General features: G+C 37.5%; 1 protein-coding gene across 2 annotated transcripts; it reads left to right on the plus strand.

Annotated features, from left to right (window-relative positions):
- The first annotated feature begins 3,928 nt into the window (after window positions 1-3,928).
- On the plus strand, window positions 3,929-22,243 carry LOC118829200 (cytochrome P450 2E1). 2 transcript variants are annotated; one of them, XM_036736172.1, is made up of 10 exons: window positions 4,080-4,156; window positions 5,476-5,529; window positions 7,995-8,154; window positions 9,900-10,049; window positions 11,873-12,033; window positions 13,061-13,237; window positions 15,013-15,154; window positions 17,932-18,119; window positions 19,238-19,379; window positions 21,316-22,243. In XM_036736172.1, exons 2-10 carry the CDS (start codon window positions 5,527-5,529, stop codon window positions 21,504-21,506), a joined length of 1,314 nt encoding a protein of 437 aa, XP_036592067.1. In that variant the 5' UTR covers window positions 4,080-4,156; window positions 5,476-5,526; the 3' UTR covers window positions 21,507-22,243. The 2 variants fall into 2 exon arrangements, with proteins under 2 accessions (XP_036592066.1, XP_036592067.1); XM_036736171.1 differs by lacking the exon at window positions 5,476-5,529 and having other exon boundaries at window positions 3,929-4,156.
- Window positions 22,244-25,939: the final 3,696 nt, after the last annotated feature.

Here is a 25,939-nt window from a genome sequence, read left to right on the forward strand (position 1 = left end):
AAAGAAATCACACAAGCGGGAAAAGGACCCATATGTACAAGGATATTTATAGCGGCTCTTTTTGTGGTAGCCAAGAATTGGACATCAAAGGGATGCCCATCAATTGGGGAATGGCTGAACAAGCTGTGGTATATGAAGGTGATGGAATACTATTGTGCCATAAGAAATGGGGATGATACAGACTTCGTAACAACCTGGAAAAACCTACACGACATGATGCTGAGTGAGTGGAGCAGAGCCAGGAGAACGTTGTACACAACCACAGATATATGGATTCTGTGAGGACCAACCCTGACATACATCGCTCTTCTTAGCAACGTAAGGTGCAAGGACAACTCCAGGGGACTCACAATGGAGAATGCTGTCTCCATCCAGAGAAAGAACTGTGAAGTTTGAATACAGATTGAGGTGCACTACATGCTTGCCTTTTTTGCTTCTCTTTTGTTTTTGTTTAGGGGTTTTTTTTTTGGTTCTGTCTCTTCTTTCTCATGATTCATTCCATTCGTCATAATTCTTCTCAACAACTTGACTAGTGTATAAGTTAATTCAATGCGAAGTTATACATGATAGTTAAATGGGATTCCATGCCATCTTGGGGAGAGAGGGCGGAGGGAGGGGAGAAATTCTGGAACTCAAAATTATGTAGAACCATGTGTGGTAAACTAAAAATAAAAAAAAAAAATTTAAAAAAATATTATGGCAGAGATAGGTGGGCTGCTTTGGCTTTCCTAAGGCACTACTCTCCTTTCTTCTATTGCCGGCTCTTGAGAATCAGTTAGGATAATGAATCTTATAAGAGGCAGCTGGTGCTGGCCCTGAAGACCTGAGATCAAATCCAGCCTCAGACTCTGTATTAGCTGTGTGACCCTGGGCAAGTCATTAAAATCTTTTTTTCAATTGTAAAATAATTGCACCTCCAATTCAGGGTTGTTCTGAGGAACAAACAAGATGATATTTCTAAAAATTGCTTGGTATATAGTAGGTGCTATATAAATATCTTTTCTGCTTCCCTTACACCACGTATCTCTGAATCTTTTATGAATTATTCTGAAGTAAGCTACCTCCCAGGAACAGATATCAGGCTGATTTTCCACAGGGTTGCTTTCCAGGATGATGAGTGAGAGCAGAGGGCTATGAAAAATTGCTCTTCCCAAACCTTTTCATCTCAGGATCTTGGAGTGATCTGAGAAAGGAGAGTGGTTAAAGTGGAGGCGGTGATCTGATTTGCATGGTACATGCTGTCTCCTGTATCTCTCACACAATCATCACACTGGCTTGCCTGCCGGGGAATGGGAGTTGATCAACACTTGATGGGAATGGCTTTCCCTTCTTCATATGAGTTGTATGTTGTTGTTTTTGTTGTTTTGGGGTTTTTTTGTCTGTGAGGGCTAAAGTGAAAGCATGACTAGGGGTCTCTGGAATGTTTCCATTCTGAGAGCTCCTGTACTCATCTGCCTATCAGTGGTAGTAGTTCAACAGTCATTGCTTGTGGTAATGAAGAAGCCCTTTATCCCCAACGATTTCCTGCTTATCCCCAATGATTTCTCCCCTCAGTGGCTGGGAAGGCTGGATTAGGAGCAAGTCTAGTGGTATTGAGGTCACTGTTATTCATACGACTCTTGGGCTTATTATTTTCTGTTTGAGCATGTAGTGCTCATCTTTCCAGTTTTAGGATGGTTTGGGTTGTTGCATTTGCTTGTCCTGTGGGTTTTTCTTGAGTTTCCTTCTCACTGAAATTTTTCATAGTCGAGGTTTTTTTCTTACATTATTTTGATTACTTTTGCCTCCCCCCACTCAGGCTGGAATTCAAAGCTGCCTCAGCCTCCTCCCACATTGGGGGATTTAGATTTCACTGGCTTTGGTCTCTGCTCTTAGTAGATTCTAGGGGAATAGGATTATGCCCACCTTGTTTTCAATCATCTTTTCTTCATACCCATGTGACAGGGTGCTTGGACCCCAGCCCTAGGACCATATCTCTCCCCTGGCACAGAGTTGGCACTTAGAAAATGTTTATCAACTAACTGCTGACTGATTGATTTGATTAGCTGACTCTGACCAAAACGCTTATTTAATAAGTAGCCCCATGTGCACATAGAGAAATGTGGTACCACTACTGTTTTAAGAATGAACTGAAGATTTCTCCCAAGGAAGAAATTCTAAAATCTTTAACAATTGGATCATGAGTCATGAAGCTGGCTTAATAACATTCAAAATAACTGGGAATTTTTTCTAAGAAGGGAAGTATTTATTTACTTTATTTATTTATTAGTAATCCCTAAGAAAGGAAGGCAATATTTCATTACAAATCCAAGTGCATAGATTTTCACAGTTATTTCTTCTTGTTGTTTAGTCATTTTTCTGTTGTGTCCAACTTTTCATGACCACATGTGGGATTTTCATAGTAATGATACTATAGTGGTTTGCCATTTCCTTCTCCCATTCATTTTACAGATTAGGGTACTGAGATAAATAGACTAAGTGACTTGCCCAGAGTCACACAGTTAGTAAGTGTCTGAGGCCACAGTTGAACTCAAGAAGATTAGTCTTCCTGACTCCAGGCCTGGCACCCTATCCATTGCACCACCTAGGTGCCCTATAGATATTTCTAGATCACTATAAATATGTAAATGTATCAAAATGACTTCTATAAATAAAAAAAATTAAAACTCCATAGTGATATATATATATATATATATATATATATATATATATATATATATATATATATATATATATATATATATAGCAGCATTTCTACAAAGAGGTTGGAACCAGAAGCAAAAGTAATACCTCTTCTGGAACACCAAGAGAGACAGAGACAGAGACAGAGAGACAGAGATTCAGCATTTTTCTACCTACTAGAAAAGAAACTGATAAGGTGAAACAGAAAACAAAAATACTATATGAATTTCATTAATTCATTAATTCATGGTCTAGCTCAGTCACATTTAAGTACATCATTGGTTGTTAGAATCCCTAAAACCTGATGCTCGATTCCCCTTGAGGGGTGGAGGCCAAATCACATCTTTTCAGACTCTCGTTTTGATCTGCCAGTAGTTGATGTTGGGGTGAGGAAGAGAAAAATGAGCATATATCCTTTTAAAGAGGGAAGTCTATTTGGAAGCAAGGAGATTCTACCCCATTAGCAATGGACAGCTGCATTCTTCAAATTGCATGTCAGATTGATTCCTTTGTGTCAAGGCCTTTTGTTTGGATGGAAACTAATGGAGGGTGGAAGAACACGGTGAACATGTGAAGGTATTAATTGGTAATGACAATATTTCCAGTGATAGACAAGCTGAAACGTTACTAATGAGAGTCAGTTTATATATATATATATATATATATATACATACACACACACATATATATATATGTATGTATACATGTATGTATATATGCATATAACTTTTGTGAGATATAGAAAGTTTGAATAGAGTATTTTTCAGCTGGTAGCTGATGGCTTTCCATGTCACCATGCAATTCCAGTACAAAGCAATGACAATTGCTAAAGCATCACATACTTTGGTGTGTTCTAGACTGTGAGTTCTGTTGTCATTGACATTCTGCCTCCTTGTCATGTTCCAAAACAAGGACACATTACCCAATTTTTACTCCTTGGCTCAAATACTATTGGAAGAATGAATTCTCTTTCTATTTAATCCCCTGGATTCACTCAGATTTCTGACATATGTATTGGGAAAGCTTGTTTATATTCCTTTTGTTGACATTGATGCCACATGAAATCAAGCCAGAATGCTGATGTTTAGTCTCAATATTTTCCTTGATAATTAGATTAGAAGATCCCAAACACAAGAAGTCAAACTTTGAAATGTTAGCCAAGACAAACTGAGAACTAAGAACATTAAGCAGATTAGTTATTGTTCAACCAATCATACTCTGTTCACAGGATGCTTCATTAAAAAGGTTCCCTGTTGCTATCCTGCATCTTGACAGCAGTGAGAACACCAAAGCTCCAATGGCTGTTTTTGGTGCCAGCCTTGCCTTGCTAGTTTGGCTTGTTTTCCTACTCTTTGTCTCAGTATGGAAGCAGATTTACAACAGTTGGAAACTTCCTCCCGGCCCATTTCCTCTTCCAATCATTGGAAATATCTTCAACTTGGATGTTAAAAATATCCCCAAATCTTTTGACAAGGTATGGGAAGCTCTGTTTTCTTTTTTAAAAATTGTTGAATCTAGGCTAAAACATATGCCTCTTTTATTAATTAGCAGCCAAGCATAGCAAAGCTGTTAAAATGAGCAGTTGTCTTCTTCAGGAGGTAATATATTTCCTCAGCACTGGAGTTGTTTAAGTGTAAGAGAGCTTGTTAATTATATCATGAAATGGATTTATATTCAAGTATGAGTTGGCCTGGATGACTTCTCAAGGCCCTGGTAACTCTTAGATTCCATAAATGCTTGTCAAACACATGCACATTAGATATTGATTTTGCTATATCTATTTGATACTAAAACCAGTGGATCAAAGTCAAAAGCATTTAGCCAATTTAAGTGATGGAGGGAAAGGCAAAGGTTCATCTTACTAGTATTAAATAGATAGTTCGACTGATATTATTCATGGAGTTTTCTTGTCTTGTTTAGTGGCAAGGTCATTGCCAAAAATCTAAGAGCGGAACTTTCGGTCGAACTGGCCAGATATCTTCAGGTGAAAACAAGAGATTCTTCTGGGTTTTTAAAGATATTACCTCCTACTATACAGACTATGACTGAACCAAAAATCAGGGTCAGAATCATTCTGCAACAACACTTTGGTTTGAGCATGAACTATTTTCAATTGGCTCTCTCTTTTGAATTGATTGTTGCTTGGCATTTTGTATACAGATAGCCAGGTATCTAAAGAGGAAACAAACTTTGATCACCATTAATAACAGCTCAAATTTATGTACTACTTTCTTCAAACTAGCCTTTGAGGCAGGAAATACAGGCATTATTGCTTTCACTTTACAGATGAAGAACCTGAAGGACAGAGACATTGAATAGAATGTCCATGTAGATATAGCCAGTATGTGTCTAAGGCGGAATTTGAAACCAGGTTTCCTGATACCAGGTCCAACACTGTGTACTTAAGTAGGAAATATTTTTTTAAATGTACCTCTAGATGGCATTACATTAGTGACAGATCTAGCTTGGGAAAATGCCACATCCTTCCAAGACATAAAGAGTACATATCATGGCAGAAGAAGTATTGCCTATGAAGTCTTAAAACCTGTGTTTGAGGTTTGGTCTCGTCTCTTGCGCAAGTTACTGTTTGAGCCTCCATTTTCTCTCTTATGTAAGTAGGGATCATGATCTTCATCCTACCAATATTTCTTGGTTATTGAGAGAATTTAAGAGGATACTAGATATAAAGCACTTTTAAATAAATGTTCTCTCTTCCTCTTTCTCCCTCTCCCTTTCTCTATATTTCTTTCTTCTTCTCTTGTTCCTTCCCCTCTTTTCCCTTTTTTTCCCTAGCCCACCCTAGAAAGGAGTATAATGAAATCTTGGAGCTGGTGGTAGGGTGAGATGGTGAGTGTCATTGTTAAGTCAAGTCTGACTCTTACTGACCCCATTTGGGGTTTTCTTGGCAAAGACACTGGAGCAGATTTTTGTCATTTCCTTCTCCAATTCATTTTACAGATAAAGAACTGAGGCAGAGTTAAGTGACTTGCCCAAGGTCACCTCACTAGTAAGTGTCTGAGGCCAGATTTGAATTCAGAGATATGACTCTTCCTGCCCCCTGACCTGGCACTCTATCTACCACACAAGCTACTGACCCAGATGGTGAAGTGGGATTAAAAAAGATTCAGAGAACCTTGCTCAGGAAAAACATACAAGTGTCAGATTAGCAGAGAAAAATGGCAAAATAAAACCTTCTGCCTGGGCGACATAATAGTCGACCAATAAATATGCAAACCTGCTGCTGTCCTTGCTTGCACAGGTGCGCATTCTCTAAAGCATAAAAAAAAAGCTTAAGGAAAGGGTTTAATTAAACTTCCTTGTATATTTTCCATTTCCTTTATAATGATAGCTGTTAAAAGGTTCTTTACTACTGGAGGGGAAAATGCTTAAAGGAGTATCTTTCTAAGCAATGATTTGCTTTTCTCTAAAAGTGGCCAGATGGTGTGGGAAAGGGATGTAAATAATGCTAGGTGGAGGTTGGGGCTGTTTTCTCCATAGATATTTTTGAGTTTAACTGGGAATATCACAATTATGAATCCTAAAGTTTTCCTTTGCATCCCAAGAATAGGAAAAATTGCAAGGTCCTACACCTAAAGGAAGAAATTAATAAAAGTCATCATGGCCGGCCAGTGGGGGAAAATTTGGAGGATAGGAGAGTGATTTCAGTAACACTTGTTCCATCTATAAGAACAGCCCTGATCTTAACCAAACACCACAGCTGATTTAAGTCAATTTACAAAAAAAATGATTAATTTGAATGATGCTTTTACTCTATTCACCGTCTATTGGGATGATGAAATTAATTTCATGTTGGACTCATTAAAATGGTTGAACAGAAAGAGAACTGGATATTATTTTGTCTACGCCCTGATTTTAGAGAGTAGAAGACTGTGTCCTGATTAGCCATTTTGCTCTCCACTTGAGTAGTCTATATTTTGTTAAGAAATAGGACTTGTATTTTTAGTGCAATTGTCTTTTTTTTGGTTGGGGGGAGAAATTACAGTTTCTTAAACAGTAGTGGACAGGTGAAGAAATGTGAAAGAGCTAATTTATCTAATCTGGATTGTTGTGCCTCCCCTCCCCCCACCACTCCCTTCCCCTCCCCTCCTGTCTCTTCCCCTTCCCTTCCCCCCTTCCCTCCGTTGCCTTTCCCTCCCATCACCTCCCCTACCCCTACCCCCTTCTTTCTCCCCTCCCCCCTCTCCTCCACTCCCCCAACTCCTACCTCCCTCCACCCTCCTTCCCCCCTCCTGTTCCCTGCTCCCTCCTCCTATCATCCCCCTTCCCCCCCTTCCTCCCTTCCTTCCCTTTCCCTCCTCTTCCCTCCCCTCTCCTTCCCTCCTGATATTTTAGATAGCAATAAACAAAACAGATTGAGTTTAGATCTCTCTGATTTCAAATCTAGTGCTCCTTTTCCCACCTGGCACTGAGAGTTCCCTTTCTGTGTACATTGCATGACTTTAAAAATGAGACACACACAGTCAGAGCAGCAAGACTCTAATGAGAGAACAGAGGGAATGAAATGACTTAATTCTTCCCAACTTAAGAAAGTAGATTGGGTCATTGATGCAGGGCCTGACCTATGAGAAAGCAAAGCTTGGCAGTGGCCAGCTTTGTCAAAGGCCATCCACACCCAAAATGATCTCTGGCCCCTCCTCCATCACTTACGTTTAGATCCTGTTTCAAAACAATTTTGTATTCCATGCAGGGGTGACATACTGACTCATTAGCATCCTTTGTATATTCTGACCTTATCTAAATTTTGTATCTTTACTGAATCTTTTTTTAATTGACTCTTTTATAAAGTGTTACTTATGATTTTTGTTTCTACATCATAATCATTTATGTATGAACGCTACCTCTCCCCTGCCCTTTCTACCATGAACCTTTCTCCAATTTGCCAGTCCTTTCATTGACACCTTACAATTCTAGTCATGGGCAGAACTAACTCCTATAAGACTTTCAGTTCTTTGAAGAAAGGTGATTTAACCCCACCCCCAACCAGCTTCAACATATCTGCCTACTCCTCTACATACACTGCTACCCAAAATTCATCTGAAGTTTTAATTCTGCATCAAACTATTGGAAATATACAGACAAACCTTAGACCAAGCATTACACTATAATTAAAATTAGCACCATTGATAATCCTAGATGCCCGTTATGAGGTTTGTCAACCATCTTGGTTTTAAAATGACTGTCAATAGAAGATAATCCCTAAAGTAAAACAACAACAAAACACCTTTGTTATCAAATGTTGAATGACCTTGGGTTTCGTTTGTATGTGCTTCTCTGTGTGTGATCTTTTACAGCTGGCTAAAGAATATGGCTCTGTGTTCACAATATATGTTGGTCCAAGGCGTATTGTGGTGTTACATGGATACAAAGTTGTGAAGGAAGCTCTGCTCGATCTTAAAAATGAGTTTTCAGGGAGAGCAGATATACCAGTCTTTGATGCCCATAAGGATTCTGGTAGGTCTCTAAGCCTTTTAAACTTAGGCTTTCTAAATATGTGTTAAGCAGAAGGTGATAGCAATTGATAGACATTCTTAGATCATTTAATGTTGAAATTGGAAATACCTTAGAGATTCACATTTTACGGTGAAAAAAAATAAGGCCATGAGATTAAGGCACTTTTCCAAGATGATGCAGATAGCAAATGGGAGAGGTAGGATTTGAACATAAGTCCACTGGCACTAACTCCAAATCCAATTTTCATATGAATACAGATTTAGAGATTGGAAGGAGGGACCTCAGAGAACATTTCATCTAATCCTTTCATTTTATAGATGAGAAAGCTGAAGCCCAAAGATGAAGTAATATTCCTGAGTCACAAGGGTCAGGATATGAACATCATTGGTTCCCTGATTCCAAACTGGCTGTTCTTTTCACTATCCATTTTTTATATCACTTAGTGATTGAGAGCAGGTCCTTCTTGCTTCTACAATAAGATAACTCTGAGGCTTGGCACATAAATGGATCATGATATAGTACCAACTTATCATTGTGGTCTGATTTTATACCACTGCCCCCACAAATCCTATATTCTACCTGCATTGACCTACCTGCTATTTCCCACACACAACGTCCCATTTCCTACCTATATGCTTTTTGTGCTGAAAGATGAAATGACTGAGGAAACAAAGGTTCATGCTTCTGAGTATATCAAATTATTAAACAGTACACGCCAATTGCTGAACAAATCCTCAGTTTTGGCATTAGACCCTGAATACGGGGGGACACAGATTTTTTACATTAAAAACAATCAAATAAGAATGATTAATTAAAAGAAAACAATTATCCAGAGTACAACATTAGGTAATATGATTTCTAATTGGAAGAATGATTAGGGCCTTTCCAAGTTGGGAAGGGGAGAGTGAACAGGTACAATTCCCTGAAATCAGAACAAAAAGAGGTGTTTCCACTCCCCGCAAGTATCTGTGAACAATCAAAGGAACAGAGAAAATATAAGTGATTAATCATAGTGGAGCCATTTTTCATATAAGACATATGGGTTGCTTGAGATGTATCATTGTTAGAAAACTCCTTACATCCATCCTCAGATCTTACTGGGTTACTGGTCAACATATGCTAGATCCTTAGTCAAGGGCCTTTAAGCAATAGGTGGAGGTGGTCCAGCTTCCCAGCCATGAAGGGCTAGGTTCAAACAATGCAATAATGTTTCCTCCCAATTCCCAAGATTGAATAAAGTTTCCTTATAAAACAGAAATTGTACTAGACCAGTAATTGAATAGAAAGGAAACTGAGTTATCTTGAGAATTGAATTATAAGATGGAGTCAGTGTGCTTCACTCCATTACCACTACCACTTGATGTTTGAATACCCTCAGTTCCCTTACTTTGCACAAGTCAGGCTCCGTGTATGGAATGTTCTTACTTCTCACCTCTACCCCCTTCAAGGCTCAGCTTGGTTGTCAAATGCTATACTAGGCCTTTTATGATCCCCCCCTCCCCCAGGTATTAGTGCTCCCTCCCTACTAAGATATCTATTTGCTTTACATATTTGATGTCAGTTTCAAATTTACCTATCTATGTATATGTTTTATCACTAAAGAGAATGTAAACCCCTGGAAAATGGGACTGTATCCTTCTCATAAACCTTTGCCTTTTTAAATATCCTATTTTCCTTAAATTGATTCTATGAAGTGATATTTAATATGCCTATATAAGACACATATGCTGACATTTCTTCCCTAGGAATTATTTTCAACAACTCAGAGACATGGAGAGACACACGTCGAATCTCCCTCACAGTCCTCAGGGATTACGGAATGGGGAAGAAGAGCAACGAAGAAAGAATTCAGAGAGAATCTCACTTCCTGCTTGAGGCACTCAGAAAGACAAATTGTGCGTGTTTGGGCAAACATTTATTAAATGTCCACTATATACTAAGGCCCTGGGAGAAACTAATAAGAAATAGTGGTCCTTGCCCTCAATGAGCTTATTCCTGTGAGGGAGATGAGACAGGAGCACAAGAAATGATAATATAAATTAGAATGTGGTAAGGGATTAGAAGAAGTAAAAGGTGCTATGTGATTTGGGGCGGGGGAGGGAGGGGAATCAAATCATGAATTATAATAGAATCCAAATAAGAGAGATAAAGAGAGAGATAGACAGATGGACACAGAGACAGAGAGGCAGAGAGTTGGTGAGAGAGATTTTAGCTCAACAACTTTTTTTTTAAAAAGTATTCCTGACCACTAGAGTTGGCCAAAAGTAGCATTTTTCATCTCCGGAAGTTTTTTTTTAAGTAGAAGTGGGAAAACTTTATGTCATGGAAACTCTCAAAATTATTTCTGTGTGAGGAATGGGGTGAAGTAGATGATCAAGGGATCATATCGATAGAATTGAGAGGAAACAGAGAGGTCATAGAGCTTAACCCTTTTATTTTACAGGTGAAGAAACTGAGGCTCTGAGAGATGATGTGATTTGTCCCAGGTCTCATAGGAAGGAGGTGCAGAGCTCCAAAGTCCCTTTTGAATTATAGGTTTTATGCTTCTAGATCTCGGGACTTTTCAAAATAAATAAATAATTTAAATTAATCGCAGACACTCAGATAATGGCTGCTACTGCAACTCTTCTGTTTTAAGGGGGAAGAAATGTAATTGTTGTTTTTAGTCCCTTTCCAAATGTAGAAAACTGGATAATAACTTTTCTAGGCTAGAGAGAGGTTCATTCTGGACTAAGCGAACTTTTGAAGGAAGAGAAAATCATCTTTGGTTTCTGCATTAATATCCCATGCTACACATAGGATAATTTACTTCTGGAATATATTTAGACCTGTATGCCTATTCCAGGTGGCCTGGGACAAGCCACTTAATCTCTCTGTCAGCTTCCTCCTCTGTGGAATAGTTCCAATGCCCACTTAATCTATATCACAAGGTGGTGGTACAGATCAAATGAAAGAAAGCATGTGAAAGAGCTTTGTTCACCAGAAAACACCATAAAATAGAAATTAATAATTAGTAGGCAGCATGGAATAATGAAAAGAACACCAACTCAGGATTCAGAGGATTTGGCCTCATATCTTGTTTTGGAAGCCTGCTACGCATGTATCCTTAGTCAAGTAATTTTACCTTCTGAGTCTCAATTACTTCATCTGTAAAATGATGAGGTTGGACTAGTCGCCTTTTTTAGGTCATTTATTGCTCTAAATGTATGATTTTGAATACCATTATTACTGTTGTTATTTTTTGGTGCTTCCATTTTTATCAGGAGACTGATGATACTGGTTCGGATTGCTGCTTTCAAGGATTCTAGCTCATTTTTAATAAACATCATACCACCAAGAAAAGTGCATAAATTAGTTTCTCTTCTTTTCCTATCCTTACCAGATTGGGAAGGGGGTGGTAGGAGAAGAGTAGGTTTTCAACACTGCTTATTCTCCCTTGAGTGTAATAAAAAGATATACAGTATGAAAACATTAAAGCAAATGAAAGATTAAATAGATAAATGACATACCTTGGATGTCACAAGATAGATCAACTGAACCATGTAGAGACAATGAGAATTCGTCCCTGGTGGGAGGGATTTATAATGAGTAAGAGACTGAAACAATGGATGGAGAGGGGAGTTTGGCACACACACATGTGCGACACACACACTCGCATCTAATGAGAATATTGCCTATTAAATCTCCCATTCTTTTGGTACTTTATCTTTCTTTTCAGCCCAGCCCTTTGATCCAACCTTCGTCCTTGGTGGTGGTCCTATAAATGTGATTCATGATATCCTTTTCCACAAGCGCCTTGACTATTCAGACAAGACATGTCAGAAGTTGTTACATATATACAATGAAAACTTCTACCTGTTAAGCACACCCTGGATGCAGGTGAGGTCATTTTTTTTCTCTTATGGGAAAAAGAATTTTCAGTGCTGAATTAGTGTTTCAGTTGCTCTGGGGACATTGAGATAAACACAGAGAGTCAATAAATACGAAAAAATAAATAAGCTCAGTAGGTAGAAAATATAGAAAAGCAGGTGTCAGATCTCTATAAGGAAAAAAAAACTGCCTCAAAAACAAGCTATCCAAAAGTGGAATGGATTGCCTTGATATTTAATGAATGACTCATCTTGATGGTTCTTCAGGTGGGGGATGAATATCACTTGTCCTCAATGCTGTTGTGGAGAATCCTGCTTCAGAAATTCTTTGTACTAGAAGAACCCTAAAGTCTTTCCTAAATCTGAGATTCTTTAATTTTATTTGATTATATGAAAAATCTATTATTTTATCTTCAAGGAGGACCTCCCTGTGTGGGAATTTCTAATAACAAAAGCATTTCCAGCACGCGCTCCTCTGTGTGTGTGTGTGTGTGTCTGTGTGTGTGTGTGTATGTGTGTGAGAGAGAGAGAGAGAGAGAGAGAGAGAGAGAGAGAGAGAGAAGAAACAGACAGAGGACAGAGACAGAGACAGAGAGAGACAGAGGGAGAGATAGAGACATACAGAGACCTAGAGAAACAAAAAGACAGAGATAGAGATAGAGACAGAAACACAGAGGCAGAGATACAGAGACAGAGAGAGATATTAAATCAAACTATACAGTGAACAATCTTGTTTTGCACCTGGCAAACCAGAATGTGGTGGCACAGATGGGTGGTGCAGTGAATAATGCAGTAGGGCCCAAAGTCAGGAAGATCTGAATTCAAATCCAACCTCAAACCTTTACTGTATGATGCTGTGCAAATCACTTAAACCTCTATTTGCCTCCACTTTCTCATCTGTAAAATGGGGATGATAATAGCACATACCTGCCAAGGTTATTGTCAGGATCAAAAGAGATAACAATTGTAAAATCCTTAGCATAAAATTATTAACATTATATGTGTTAGCTATTACTATCATTAGTTTCTCTTTTTAGATCTACAATAATATAGGATCTTACTTACGTTACCTACCCGGAAGCCACCGGACAGTTTCAAAAAATGTATCTGAGGCAAAACAGTATGTGTTTGAAAGAGTCAAAGAGCATCAAGAGTTATTGGATCCCAACAACCCTCAAGATTTCACTGACTGTTTACTCATCCAAATGGAGAAGGTATGACATAAAAAAATCGTTTTGTCATTTGATTCTGTCGTATCTGCAGCATAATCAAGTCTAGGGAACTCCAATAAAGCAGGCTGAAAACTTATGCAGCAAAATCTAAACAAAATGTAGGCTTTTAAAATCCATTATACAACTAATCTCTCCATAATGGGTTTCTACACTGTTGACATTCAGCAAATATTGCTTCTCTTTGTTTATGTAGATAGGACCTTTGAGTTTCTGCAACCTGAATAACCTAGTGAGAACTGATAACCTTTTCAACTCAAGCTAAATTTCTTATTTGTCTGTTTCATCAGAGGTCATTGAAGTGAGCGATGCTCAGAATCTCCTTTTTGTATTAGTCATTTTTCTCTGGGTCAGGTTTTTGAGCAGTATTTTCTAATTGCTGGCTAGTCTACAGCAAATTTAAAATAAATCTTTAAAACTGTTGCTACTAAAACTCCTTAATGATTAGTCTATACAGTAATCCTTACAGTTCAACTTCTTCCAGGAATGAAAGACTGGGAAGACAGAAATGAGCTCAAGTAAATGTTTACATTAAAACATAACATTATAATAAAGAGTAATATAAAAGATAACATTCTTAAAAGAGATGGGAAATAACAGTGATATACTACTATGAGGAAGATTTAAAGAAATAAAATGATTAGGTAATTTGATGTACCTTACAGAATGAAATAATCTTTTATTAATTTAAATAAATCTGTCTTTCTAGAGATGATATATCTTAGAATCATAGACCTGAAAGGCCCTTTTTGTATGAGGGACAAATGACCAAAAGTAGCGTCAGAAAGCCTTTATTTTAGTTCTAACTCAAGCTTCTTAGACTTCTGTGCCAAAGCCACAGCAAAGGGGAAATGTGCTCATCTAGACTTGTCTCTTATGTCCCTTTGAAGTCTGGAAACAGTCCCATATTTAAAGTTCTTGTGACTACCAGCAAATAATCTTGGGCAATTTCTCCTTTATTCTTGAGAGTTGTGACAGATTGATTGCTGTGTGGCTTAAAGGACAACCAAAGTCCAAAGCAGTAAATGTCCTGTAGTCAAGGTCAGGAAAGTATAATAAAGGGAATGGGAGAAAAGATCTGTAGCTGCCACCCCACTGTCCAGTAAGCTCAAATTCACCCAAGATTCAATGATTAACCACTTCTCATGCAAGTTGTATTGTGGAAACACTGGGTCTAGATTATTGTAGCAGAGAACCCGGCTTCCAGGAGTAGCCAGAAGTTCTTTGCTCATAGTTAAGTTTAGAAGATTTCTCATATCATAGACAACTGGATGTTATGGTGGATAAGAGAGCTGGCCTTGGAGTCAGGAATATCTGAGTCCAAATCCATTCTCAGATACTTACTAGCTGTGCCATCCTGGGCTAGTTGCCAAACCTTTCTCAGTCTCAGTTTTGTCATCTGTAAAATGGGGATAATAATAGTAGCTTCTTAACATTCCTATTGTAAGGACCTAATGAGAAAACATGTACAATACTTTGCATACCTAAAAGTGCTATGTAAATACTTGCTATGTAAATGCATCTAGAGTGGGAAGGGATCTTAGAGTCTCATTTTACAGACAAGGAAATAAGGCTGAGAACTGTATATTCATATAGGCAACAAGAGTTGTAGGTAGGACTTGAATCCAGCTGCCTATTCATTTTCTTAGGGCCCCGCTCAGATTGCTGGAGACAATGGGACAGGTATCAGTGAGCCTGTGGGAAGGCATTTCTCTGTTTATTAATTCATTGCTCACATGTCTATGCCAAATACTTCTCAGGACAAAAAGAATCAAAAGAAGGGATTTGACATAGAAAATGTAACAGTCACTGTGGCAGATTTACTTTTTGCTGGAACAGAGACAACCAGTACCACTCTGAGATATGGACTCTTACTCCTTCTAAAACACCCAGAAGTGGAAGGTAAGAGGAGCTAGGAACAATTGAACAATGGGGTCTGGGAGAAAGCAGTGCTGGGGTAGTTTTATTCAGGACATCAGAGTACTAGTTTTGGTTCTGTCTCTAACAAGATGTCTAACTTTAAGGAAGTTTCTGAACTTTTCTAATACCTAGCTCCTTATTCTAGAGGGACTTTCACTGAGATCACTGGAGCATAACTTTAAAAACATCAATTACTTATTTACTTTCTGTTTTCAATATTTGTTTTTACAAGATTTTGGGTTTTAAATTTTCCCCCTCCCTCCATGCCGCTCTCCCCAAGATGGCATGCAATATGATATAGACTATACATGTATGAGCATATCAAACATATTTCCACATTAGTCATGTGAAATAAGAATCAGAACAAAAGGGGAAAACCATGAGAAAGAAAAAAAACAAAAAAACAACAAAAGAGAGAGAAAATAGTATGCCTCAATCTGCATTCAGATTCCATAGTTCTGTCTCTGGGTGTGGATAGCATTTTCTATCATGAGTCATTTGGAATTGCCTTGGATCATCAAATTGCTCAGAAGATAGTCTGACAAAGTTGGTCATTGCACAATGTTGCTGTTACTGTGTATAGTATTCTCCTGGTTCTGCTCTCTTCACTCAATATCAGTTCATGCAAATCTCTCCACATTTTTCTGAAGTCCTCCTGCTCATCATTTCTTGTAGCACAATAGTATTCTATTACATTCATATACCACAATTGTTCAGTTATTCCCCAACCAATAAATATCCTCTCAATTTCCAATCCTTGGCCACCACAGAAAGAACTGCTATAAATGATTTTCTACATGTGGGTCCTTTTCCCTTTTTATGATCTCTTTAGGATATACACTTAGTAGTGGTATTGTAGAGTGTAACTTTTGAACCAGATGAGAATTTCCAGTGATATTTCCCATTGTACCATGTTGTCTTTCAATGTGCTAAGGTAGGTAAATATTGGGCTTCTATAGAAACTAAAAGGGTCTAATGCATCTTCTTGTTAGTGTTAAATACTAGCAAAGAAATTAGGGAATTAAAGACCTGAGTGGATGAAAGGCATAAGAATTCCAACTGGCAAGAGCTGAGTTCAATTCAAACCAGCGACTCTGAGCAAGGTCCCTCTTTCTAACAATACTGTGTGTGGGTTAATCTAAGCCATTTCAAAACGGCAGTGGTTTGGGAGTCACATGACATAGGTTTCAATTTGGACTCTGTTGCTCTTTATAAGGTTAGACAAGTCATTTACCTTCCTTGAAACTCAATTTAACCATCTGCCACAATTGGGTCTTGAACATGAGAGACCTTCAAGGCCTCTGTCAGCTCTAAATCTATGATCTCCGGAAGTGTCTGGACCACAAACCTTAACAACTGAGGTGGGGAGATTGTCAATGAACCAATATTTCTGTGCACTGTGAATCTGTTGAAGGTGAGGGATGGAAAAACCAGAGCCAGAAATAGAAAGAGATAGAGTCAAAGAGAAGCAAGAAATGGAGACAGAGAGACCAAGTACAATGCTTACCTATAGATAAAGTGAGAGAGAGACACATACACAAGAGAGACGGAGAGAGATAGAGACAAAAAGACAGAGAAAGGTTAATCGAATGACCTGTACAGATTGCTTAGATATATCAATAGGTGAATCACAGTTTTCACTTCAAAAAATCCTGGGGACCTCAATGATTCTGCTAGCAACCTGTATTTCTAATTAAAGGGGCCATCTCTTGACTCACTTCTTAAAGAGGCCTATTCACTGAATGGGGGTTACCTCACTCTAAGTGAGTACATAAAAAGGCCTTAGCCTAAAGGGGCCAGGGTCTCCCATTGCATCCTGGGTCATCTCCAGTCATCCTGATGAATACCTGGTCACTGGATCCATATGGCTTTTGAGGAGAAAGTGAGGCTGGTGACCTTGAACAGCTCTCCCTCACTCAAATCAAAGTCAACTGCAAGTCATGTCATCATTTCCTTGATATCATGGTCCATGATATCAAGGAAATGATGACATGACTTGCAGTTGACTTTGACGAACACAATTACTGTTTTGTTAATTTATTTAAGTTCCTTGGGCATTAACTAAGTTCTTGGCGCCACCACACATATCTAACCTTAAACACCTGATGAAATAGAACTTCAACCCCTCCCCATTCCCTTCTTTGAACTGTGTAGATGTGTGTGACCTGGGACTCTCAAATACCTTTCCCTCATGACAATTCAGTTCCAGGAGTCACAATGAAGTGAGACAACACCCCTGGGTATTCTTGTCCCCCTATGGCAGTAGAACCACTAGATCTCCATGCTGTTTTTCTGTTACTGCAACATGCATTGATCACAGGAACTATCAGTCCTTACTCCCAAGGAGTTCACCAAAATGCACCACTAAATTCCCACATAGGGCAACTATTTGATGCAGTGGAAAAAGTGCTGGGCCTGGAGTCAGGAAGACTCATCTTCGTGAGTTCAAATCTGGCCTCAGACACTTGCGACAGTGTGATTCTGGGCAAGTCACTTAACCATGTTTGCCTCAGTTTTATCATCTATAAAATGAACTGGAGAAGGAAATGACAAACCACTCTAGTATTTTTTCCAAGAAAACTCAAAAAGGGATCATGCAGAGAGACATGACTGAAACAACCGAACAACAGTAACGACAAAGTCCCAAATGCCCTTCTATGTCACTCTCCTGTCTTCTCTCTTCCCCAAATAGTTGTCATAAGGTAGAACCGCAGCCCATGCCCCTCCAGGAGTATTAATCTCTGTATATATCTTGACAGAAAAACTTCATGAAGAAATTGATCGGGTGATTGGACCAGAACGAATGCCTTCCATGAAGGACAAAGTAAACATGCCTTACATGGAAGCTGTGGTGCACGAGATCCAGAGAGTCATTAATCTTGTCCCTTCCAACCTGCCCCACGTAATGAATCAAGATGTCCAATTCAGAGGATATCTTATTCCTAAGGTCAGAAGAATTCACATTTCCTCCATTTCCACATGCACTCAAGCGCTAAATGGAATCTATCTTTCTCATTGGCCAGATTTCCAGACAGAGAATCAAAGGTCAGAAAAGTAATATTCCAGCTTCAGAGGGCTGGCCAAGCTCCTATTTGTGGATATTTCTTACCAATGGATTGAGAATCAGTAGACTAGAATCTAATCTTGACTTTGCTGCTTACTACGTATGTGACCTTGTCCAAGTCACTTCCTTCACTGGACTTCCACTCAGTTTTCTCACTTGTAAATTAGGTGCATCCTCCTGAGATTTATATTCCAGATTGCTATGTTCTATAATAAGTTGAAAACAATAGGTTTTAAGATCTGACTCCAGTGGCATGGAGTTAGGAGTTTTTTGTTTGGTACCTAGCATGCCTAACTATACCTGGTCCCCACTCTTTCTGTTACTTATCTGTTTCATCAGTTTTATAATTGCTCTTCTGAGAGTTTAGAAAAAAATCATCTCTCCCATCCTCTGTCTTCCCCAAAGCAGTTTCTTCCTCTCTTTGTGAGCTATCGTATTGACTACAGTTATTTTAGCACATATCTGATTACCACTACAATACTATAAATTCTCTCTAGATTTATGACTATACTTTGTTCACCGTTTTCCCCCTAATTTCCCAGTATATAATGTAGGTGCTTAAAACTTCAATCAAGCTATTGGAGGTTCTTAACAAAGAACCATATCACAATTTTATAGTATTTTCCAAGTTAGAAAACATTGTAATTAGAGTAATCCTTTGAGGTGGATGTTGTTTTGAGCTCTTGGCATAGCTACAGTCATTGCTACAATTATTCCCATTTTAGAGGGGAGAAAACTGAATAAAGTATGGTCAAGGAATTTGTCCATAATAATATGTCTCATGTGAAATATTTAGGATTCCAGATCAGGGCTACAGAATCCATATCCAACACTCAATACACTCTAGAACACTACCTCCTGTAAATGAATATCTTTGGAAATAATGAGTTGAATGAATGAATTTCCTGAGATTTAGAATAACCCTGTGTCACTAAGGGTGTTCAAATTCAAGCAGCTCATTTGACAAGTTGGCTTATTTGTGTGGTGTTTATTTACTTTAGGGCACAACAGTCTACCCAACACTGGACTCTGTCATGTTAGACAGTGAAGAATTCCCTAATCCCGAACAGTTTGACCCAGGACACTTTCTGAATGAAAATGGAAAATTTAAGTACAGTGACTATTTCAAAGCTTTTTCTGCAGGTAAGTAAAGTTCATTTTTCATCCTTTCCCAGTAGTTCATTGAGCACCCAGAGTTGATTTCTTGAATCTCTGAATTTGTTTGCAGTAGCACTTGTCAACGTCCCAGAACTCAGCAAGATTCCCAGCATCTCAGAGATAAAAGGGACCCCAAAAGTTCCTCTCATCCCACTTCTACCCAGGCAGAGCTCATAAAATCAGGGGCCCAGAGCTTTAGAGCTAGAAGGGAAATCAGAGGCATTCAGCTCCAATTCCCTTACTTTACATATAAGAAAACAGAGATGCAGAGAGGGGATTCTACTTGCCCATGGTTACAAAGGTAGTAACAGGTATTTTTGAACCCAGCTCCTCTGACTTCAAATACAGTGCTCTCTCCCTGTCCCATACTGACCAATTGCTTGAAGGCCTCCAGTTATGGGAAACTCACAGTCTATATACCCAGGCATCTCATTCTACCTTTCTAACTCTGTTCATTAGAAAGGTTTGCCACTTATGGAATTGAAATTTTTTTTCTGTTATGTGCATTCTGTTTGTTTTTGTTTGCCTGTTTCAGTCATGTCTGACTCTTTGTGACACCATTTGGGGTTTTCCTGGCAAAGATACTAGAGTGGTTTGGCATATCCAGTGCTAGCTCATTGTACAGATGAAGAAGGCAAACAGGGTTAAGTGACTTGCCCAGGGTCATACAGCTAGTAATTTCTGAGGCTAGATTTGAACTCAGGTGTTCCTGACTCCAGGCCCAGCACTCTATCCACTGCTCCACCTAGCTGTTACATGTGTGTTCTACAACTATTTCTACCTTGTAAGGACAAACTGGAATCTGTCTAATTTTTGAAATGATAACTAGCTTTCCATATTTGAAAGTTTGTATTTTCAAGTCTTCTCTAACTCTTCTCCCCAGTTTCTTCAACAGATCATCGAATGACATGTTCTTTTGTCCCCTCATCTTCATGGTCAGCCTCCTCTCAACTCTTCCCAGTTTATCAATATCCTTGCTGGGATATGACTTCCAAGAGAGAACAAAATTCTCCAAATATAGTCTGACTATAATTGCAGACTGTAGGACTACCACCTTCATCATTCTGGATATTCTCTTTTCCACAAACTAAGACATTCTCTATACCACAAACTAAGATTTCATTTTTTTTCTGTCCTGTCATCGCCAAATCATACTGATGTAGGAATTTAGCCCAGCACTTCTGAATCTAAATTCAGCACTCAATACATTTTAGGACACTGATTCATGTAAATAAGTATCTGTGGAACTAATGAGTTGAATGAATGAATTACCTGAAATTTAGAATAGCTCTGTGTCAAAACTACCAGACATATGCAGCATTTATCTCTTCTTTAGCATTACACTGTGATTCCCATGTGTTTTTTTCCTCTGAAGTGAGATAAAATAAAAGGGTCAACCACACTCTATGTGAGCAAAATCTCTGATGTGAATCATTAAAATGTTTTGTTGAATGAATTCTACAAACACCTATAGCTAACTGAGGTGCCTCAACTTAAAAAAAAAGTTTCATTTTATTCAGTTTTATGAAAACTTCTCTAAAATATTTTCCATACTTCCCTGGATCCTGGATTATATGAAAAAATTCTTTTGATGACTAAGGGTAATCATTGTAAACATCCAGTAATATACTGTATACATCATATCAGTAAATTTCAGGATATTCAGAGATATTTATCCCATATATTACATGACCTGAGGTTTTTGCATTTGTCTTTGGTAATTTTTTTTTCCTTTCTATTGTCTCCCACTTGTAACATGTCTTCAAATTCCTAGCTCCCTTGAAAATGTACCTCAATTGCCCCATTACATGAATGATAAAGTCTTGTTAAATGGAAGTAAATTGCTCTTAATGTATTGTATTAACTGTTTTGGAGTAGTAGAACAATATCATTGACTAACATTACTCTTGCTATTTTCCAGGAAAGCGTGTATGTGTTGGAGAAGGTCTAGCTCGAATGGAATTATTTTTATTCATGACCATCATTTTACAGCATTTTAATTTGAAATCTCTTGTCCGCCCAGAAGAGATTGATACCACCCCAGTTACTGTTGGTTTTGGCTCTGTCCCACCAATTTACAAGCTCAGCCTTCTGCCCCGATCAGAGATGTGAAGAAGGGACTATATTGACCATTCAATTCCTTTCTGGAATCAAGAATTTTCTTACTGGAATTGTATACTTCTTGTAAATAGAGACAATCTACTTTGAACTGGAATACTACTATATTAAAAAGAGTATTCTGGTTTCTAATCCTAGCTCTCATGAGAATAGTTTGTCTCTTCTTATCAAGTAACCTTTCCTTGCCCCTTTTTTGAAATACCTACATCCAGAATCTTTCTTGTTGGAAACTCCCAGGTCCCTAGCTAATAAGCTTCTGACTCTGTGATACCAGAGGTGGAAAGCCAATCAAAACTTTAAGACTTTACCAATCCACATAAAATCCTTTATTTTCTTCCATATTAACATGCAAATCACTGGTATGTGACAGTTTAGGGATCTCACTCCTGAAGTGGATTATATTACTCTCATAGTATTGGCATGAGAGCAAGAAGCCACTTTCACCTAGGGCAGTTGGCCTGAAGATCATCACACCAAGTCTTGGACCCTGTATATCCTGTCCTTTCAGAGCTTTGCTTATACTTTTGTCTCTCTGGGAGACTGGCTGGATCTGTGTCCCCTTTTCCTTTGCCCTCTACTTCATGTTACCTGAACATCTAAAGTTTAATATTTTTCCTTGTGTAAGATAAAATTCACCTACAATAAAATGTTATTTACTCATTTAATTTTTCTATGGAAAATTCTGGAACACTGCTGCCCCCCAAAAAAATAAACGATGTAAACAAACATAACATTATGGCTGATTGGTATAACTGGGTAGCTATTTAAGGAGTTTAATTCCATTCAGTAATTTAGTCATTCTTAAGTACCTAACTGGGCTATGAAGATATTTCATGGGTATGAGACATGCCAGAATTCAGAACTGATCCTGATTAGAAGATATTTTTTGTATTTAAGAAATATTTTAAGGACTTAGGGAGGCTGACAGGAGGAGGAAGGCACAGAGAAGTGGGTATACTATGAAATCTATGGATTTTATATCCTCACAATTTCAAAGGCCTATTTTAAATCAATAGGAAATAGCCTCAGGGTGAACGTTGGCCAATTTGGTGGTATGATGGCTCAGGGGAAGCTTCTAAGAGAATATGCAGATAATATCTCTCTCTCTCTTTATCTATCTATCTTAATACTTCTTCAACATACCAATAGAACTATGTTCTCACTGGTGCAGGTAAATAGGAAAGAGAAAACACAAGGAATTCAGTAAGGTTAGACTGTCTACACAGGAAGATGATACTTGTATCTATTAAGAACTTGAAACTGTTAAGAACTTTATCATTATTAGGTCAATTGAAGGAGTATATATAGACAGGGGGTATGAGTGTAAGTTGACTCCGATGAAATGATTTCAAAAAGATAAAATTAAGAGATAAGAAAGAGGGATGTACCGAAAAAATGAGAAAGGGAGAGGTAGAGTGAAAGGAAGAGCTTTTTTACTTTGGAGGGAAAATGGGTGAAGGGTGGCAGATGACACTTAAACCTAACTTTCATGATAATTGGCTACATAGAGGGAATAATATAAATCTATCTTACTCTATAGGAAAGTATAAGATGAATGGGAAAAGAGAAGATGGGCTGATAGAAGGGAGGACAGATTGGGGAAGGCAGTGATGAGAAGCAAAACACTTGTGAGGGGAGAGAGATGGGGAGAGGGAGGGGTAGAGGGACAGGGAGAGGGACATGGACAGGGACAGGGAGAAGGAAAGGGGAGAGGGAGAGAGAGAGGGAGAGGGGGAGAGAGAGAAAAAGAGGGAGAGGGAGAGGGAGAGGGAGGGGGAGAGGAAATAAAATGGAGAGAAATGCACAGTTAATAAACAAAACTGTGAATGTGAATGTGATGCACTAACCACAAAACGAAAGTGGATAGCAGAGTGGATTATAAACCAGAATACTAAAATATGTTGTTTACAAGAAATACATTTGAAGCAGAGAGACACTCACAGAGCAAAGGCAAGGGGCAAGAGCAGAATTTAATACGCTTCAACTGAATTTCAAAAAGCAGAGGTAGCAATCATGATAGACAAAGGAATAGCAAAAATAGATCAAATTAAAAGAAATAAGGAAGGAAACTATATCTTGCTAAAAGAAATCATAGATAATGATGTAATATCAATGCTAAACACATATGCACCTAATGGTATAGCATCTAAAAATACAAAGAGGTGAATGATAAGAGGAAATAGACATTGAAGCAATACTACAGGGAGACCTCAACTTCCCCAACTTAGAACTAGATAAATCTAAAAAAAAACAAACAATAAATAAGTTAATGAAGTGAATAGAATTTTAGAAAAGTTAGATATGATAGCCCTCTGAAGAAAACAGAATGGGAATAGACAGGAATACACATTTTTCTCAGTGGCACACTACACACAAAAATTGACCATATATTATAGAATAAAAACTTCACAATAAAATGGAGAAAAGCAAAAGTATTAAATGAATCCTTTTCAGATCATAATGCAATAAAAATTGGATTAAAAAAGAACCACTGAAAAATAGATTAAAATGAATTGGAAACTAAATGATCTAATCCTCAAAAATGAATGGTTCAAAGAACCATCCTAGAAAAAAATCAATAATTTCATTGAGAGAATTGCAGCTGTGAAACAACATACCAAAATTTATGAGATCTAACCAAAACATTACTTAGGGGAAAATTTAAATCTCCAGATGTTTATACTAATAAAATAGAGAAACAGATCAAGAATTGGGCATACAACTGAAAAAACCCTAGAAAATTATATTAAAAATCACCATTTAAGGACCAAATTGGAAATCTTGAAAATCAAAAGAAAGATTAATAAAATTTAAAGAAAGAACACCAATGGACTAATAAATAAAAGTAGGAGCTGGTTTTATGAAAAAAAATATAAAATAAACCATTGGTTCATTTAATTAAAAAAGGAAAGAAGAAAACCAAATTACCAGTGCCAAAAAGTGAAAAACGTGAATTCACCACCAAAGAAGAGGAAATTAAAGCAATTATTAGGAGGTATTTTGCCCAATTAATAAATCTGACAATATACGCAAAATGGATGAGTATTTATAAAACACAAATTGCTAAGATTAACAGAAGGGGAAATAGAATATTTAGATAAGCCCATCTTAAAAAAAGAAATTGAAGAAGTCATCAATGAACTCCTTAAGAAAAAATTCCCAGGGCCAGATGGATTAAAAGTGAATAAAATCAAACATTTAAAGAACAATTAATTCCAATACTATACAAAATATTTGGAAAAGTCAGCAAAGAAGGAGTCCTACAAAATTCCCTTTATGACACAAATATGGTGCTGATACCTAAACCAAGAACAATTAAAAAAGAAAAAAATAAACTATTAACCAATTTCCCTCTTGAATATTGATGCAAAAAAATTAAACAAAATACCGGCAGGAGATTACATCACAAAGATAAAACACCATGAGTAGGAACAATTTCTACCAAGAGCTGGTTCAATATTAGGAAAACAATTAGCATAATCGACCATATCAACAGAAAAGTACACAGAAATTATATAACTATCTTAGTAGATGCAAAAGTAGTTTTTGATAAAATATAATACCTATTCCAATTAAAAACATTAGAGAGCATAGGAATAAATGGAACTTTTCATAAAATATGTAGTATCTGCCTAAAACCATCAGGAAGTATTGTCTATAATGGGGTAAGATAAAAGTCTTCCCAATAAGAGTAGAGGTGAAGTATGGATGTCTATTATCCCACTATTACTCAATATTGTACTAGAAATGCTAGCTCTAGCAATATGACAAGAAAAAGGAATTAAAGGAATTAGAATAGGCAATGGGGAAATAAAACTATTACTGTTTGCAGATGATATGATGGTTTACTTACAGAATCCAAGATAATCAATTTAAAAACTAGAAAAAACAATTAACAACTTTAGTAACATTATAAGACATAAATTAAACATATATAAATTGAATACCTGTAGACAATATAAAATACTTGGGAGTCTATCTGCCAAGAGTAACCACAAAACTATATAAACACAATTAAACAACAACTTTCACACAAATATGGTCAAGTCTAAACAATTGGGAAAATGTCAATTGTTCATGGATAGGCTCAGCAAATATAATAAAAATGACAATTCTACCTAAATAAATTTATTTACTCGGTGCCATACCAATCAAACTACTAAAAATTATATAACAGAACTAGAAAAAAATAAAATTCCTCTTGAAGAACAAAAGGTCAAGAATATGAAGAGAATTAATGAAAAAATAACAGAAGGAGACCAAGCCTTATGAGACTTCAAGCTATGTTATAAAATGATAATCATCAAAACAATCTGGTACTGGCTAAGAAATAGAGTGGTCAATGAGTAGAATGGATTAGGTACACAAGACATAATAATAAATGACCATAGTAATCTAGTGTTTGATAAACTCAAAGATCCAAACTT

This window comes from Trichosurus vulpecula, chromosome 8 (genome assembly GCF_011100635.1).
Source record: "Trichosurus vulpecula isolate mTriVul1 chromosome 8, mTriVul1.pri, whole genome shotgun sequence".
Taxonomy (NCBI): Eukaryota; Metazoa; Chordata; class Mammalia; order Diprotodontia; family Phalangeridae; genus Trichosurus; species Trichosurus vulpecula.

Excerpts from the sequence above, each read along its gene's own strand:
- LOC118829200 (XM_036736171.1), top strand. The coding sequence starts at position 3,980 with ATGGCTGTTTTTGGTGCCAGCCTTGCCTTGCTAGTTTGGCTTGTTTTC. Across the intron at positions 8,155-9,899 it reads TGATGCCCATAAGGATTCTG|GAATTATTTTCAACAACTCA; the intron begins GTAGGTCTCTAA and ends TTTCTTCCCTAG. Across the intron at positions 13,238-15,012 it reads TACTCATCCAAATGGAGAAG|GACAAAAAGAATCAAAAGAA; the intron begins GTATGACATAAA and ends AATACTTCTCAG.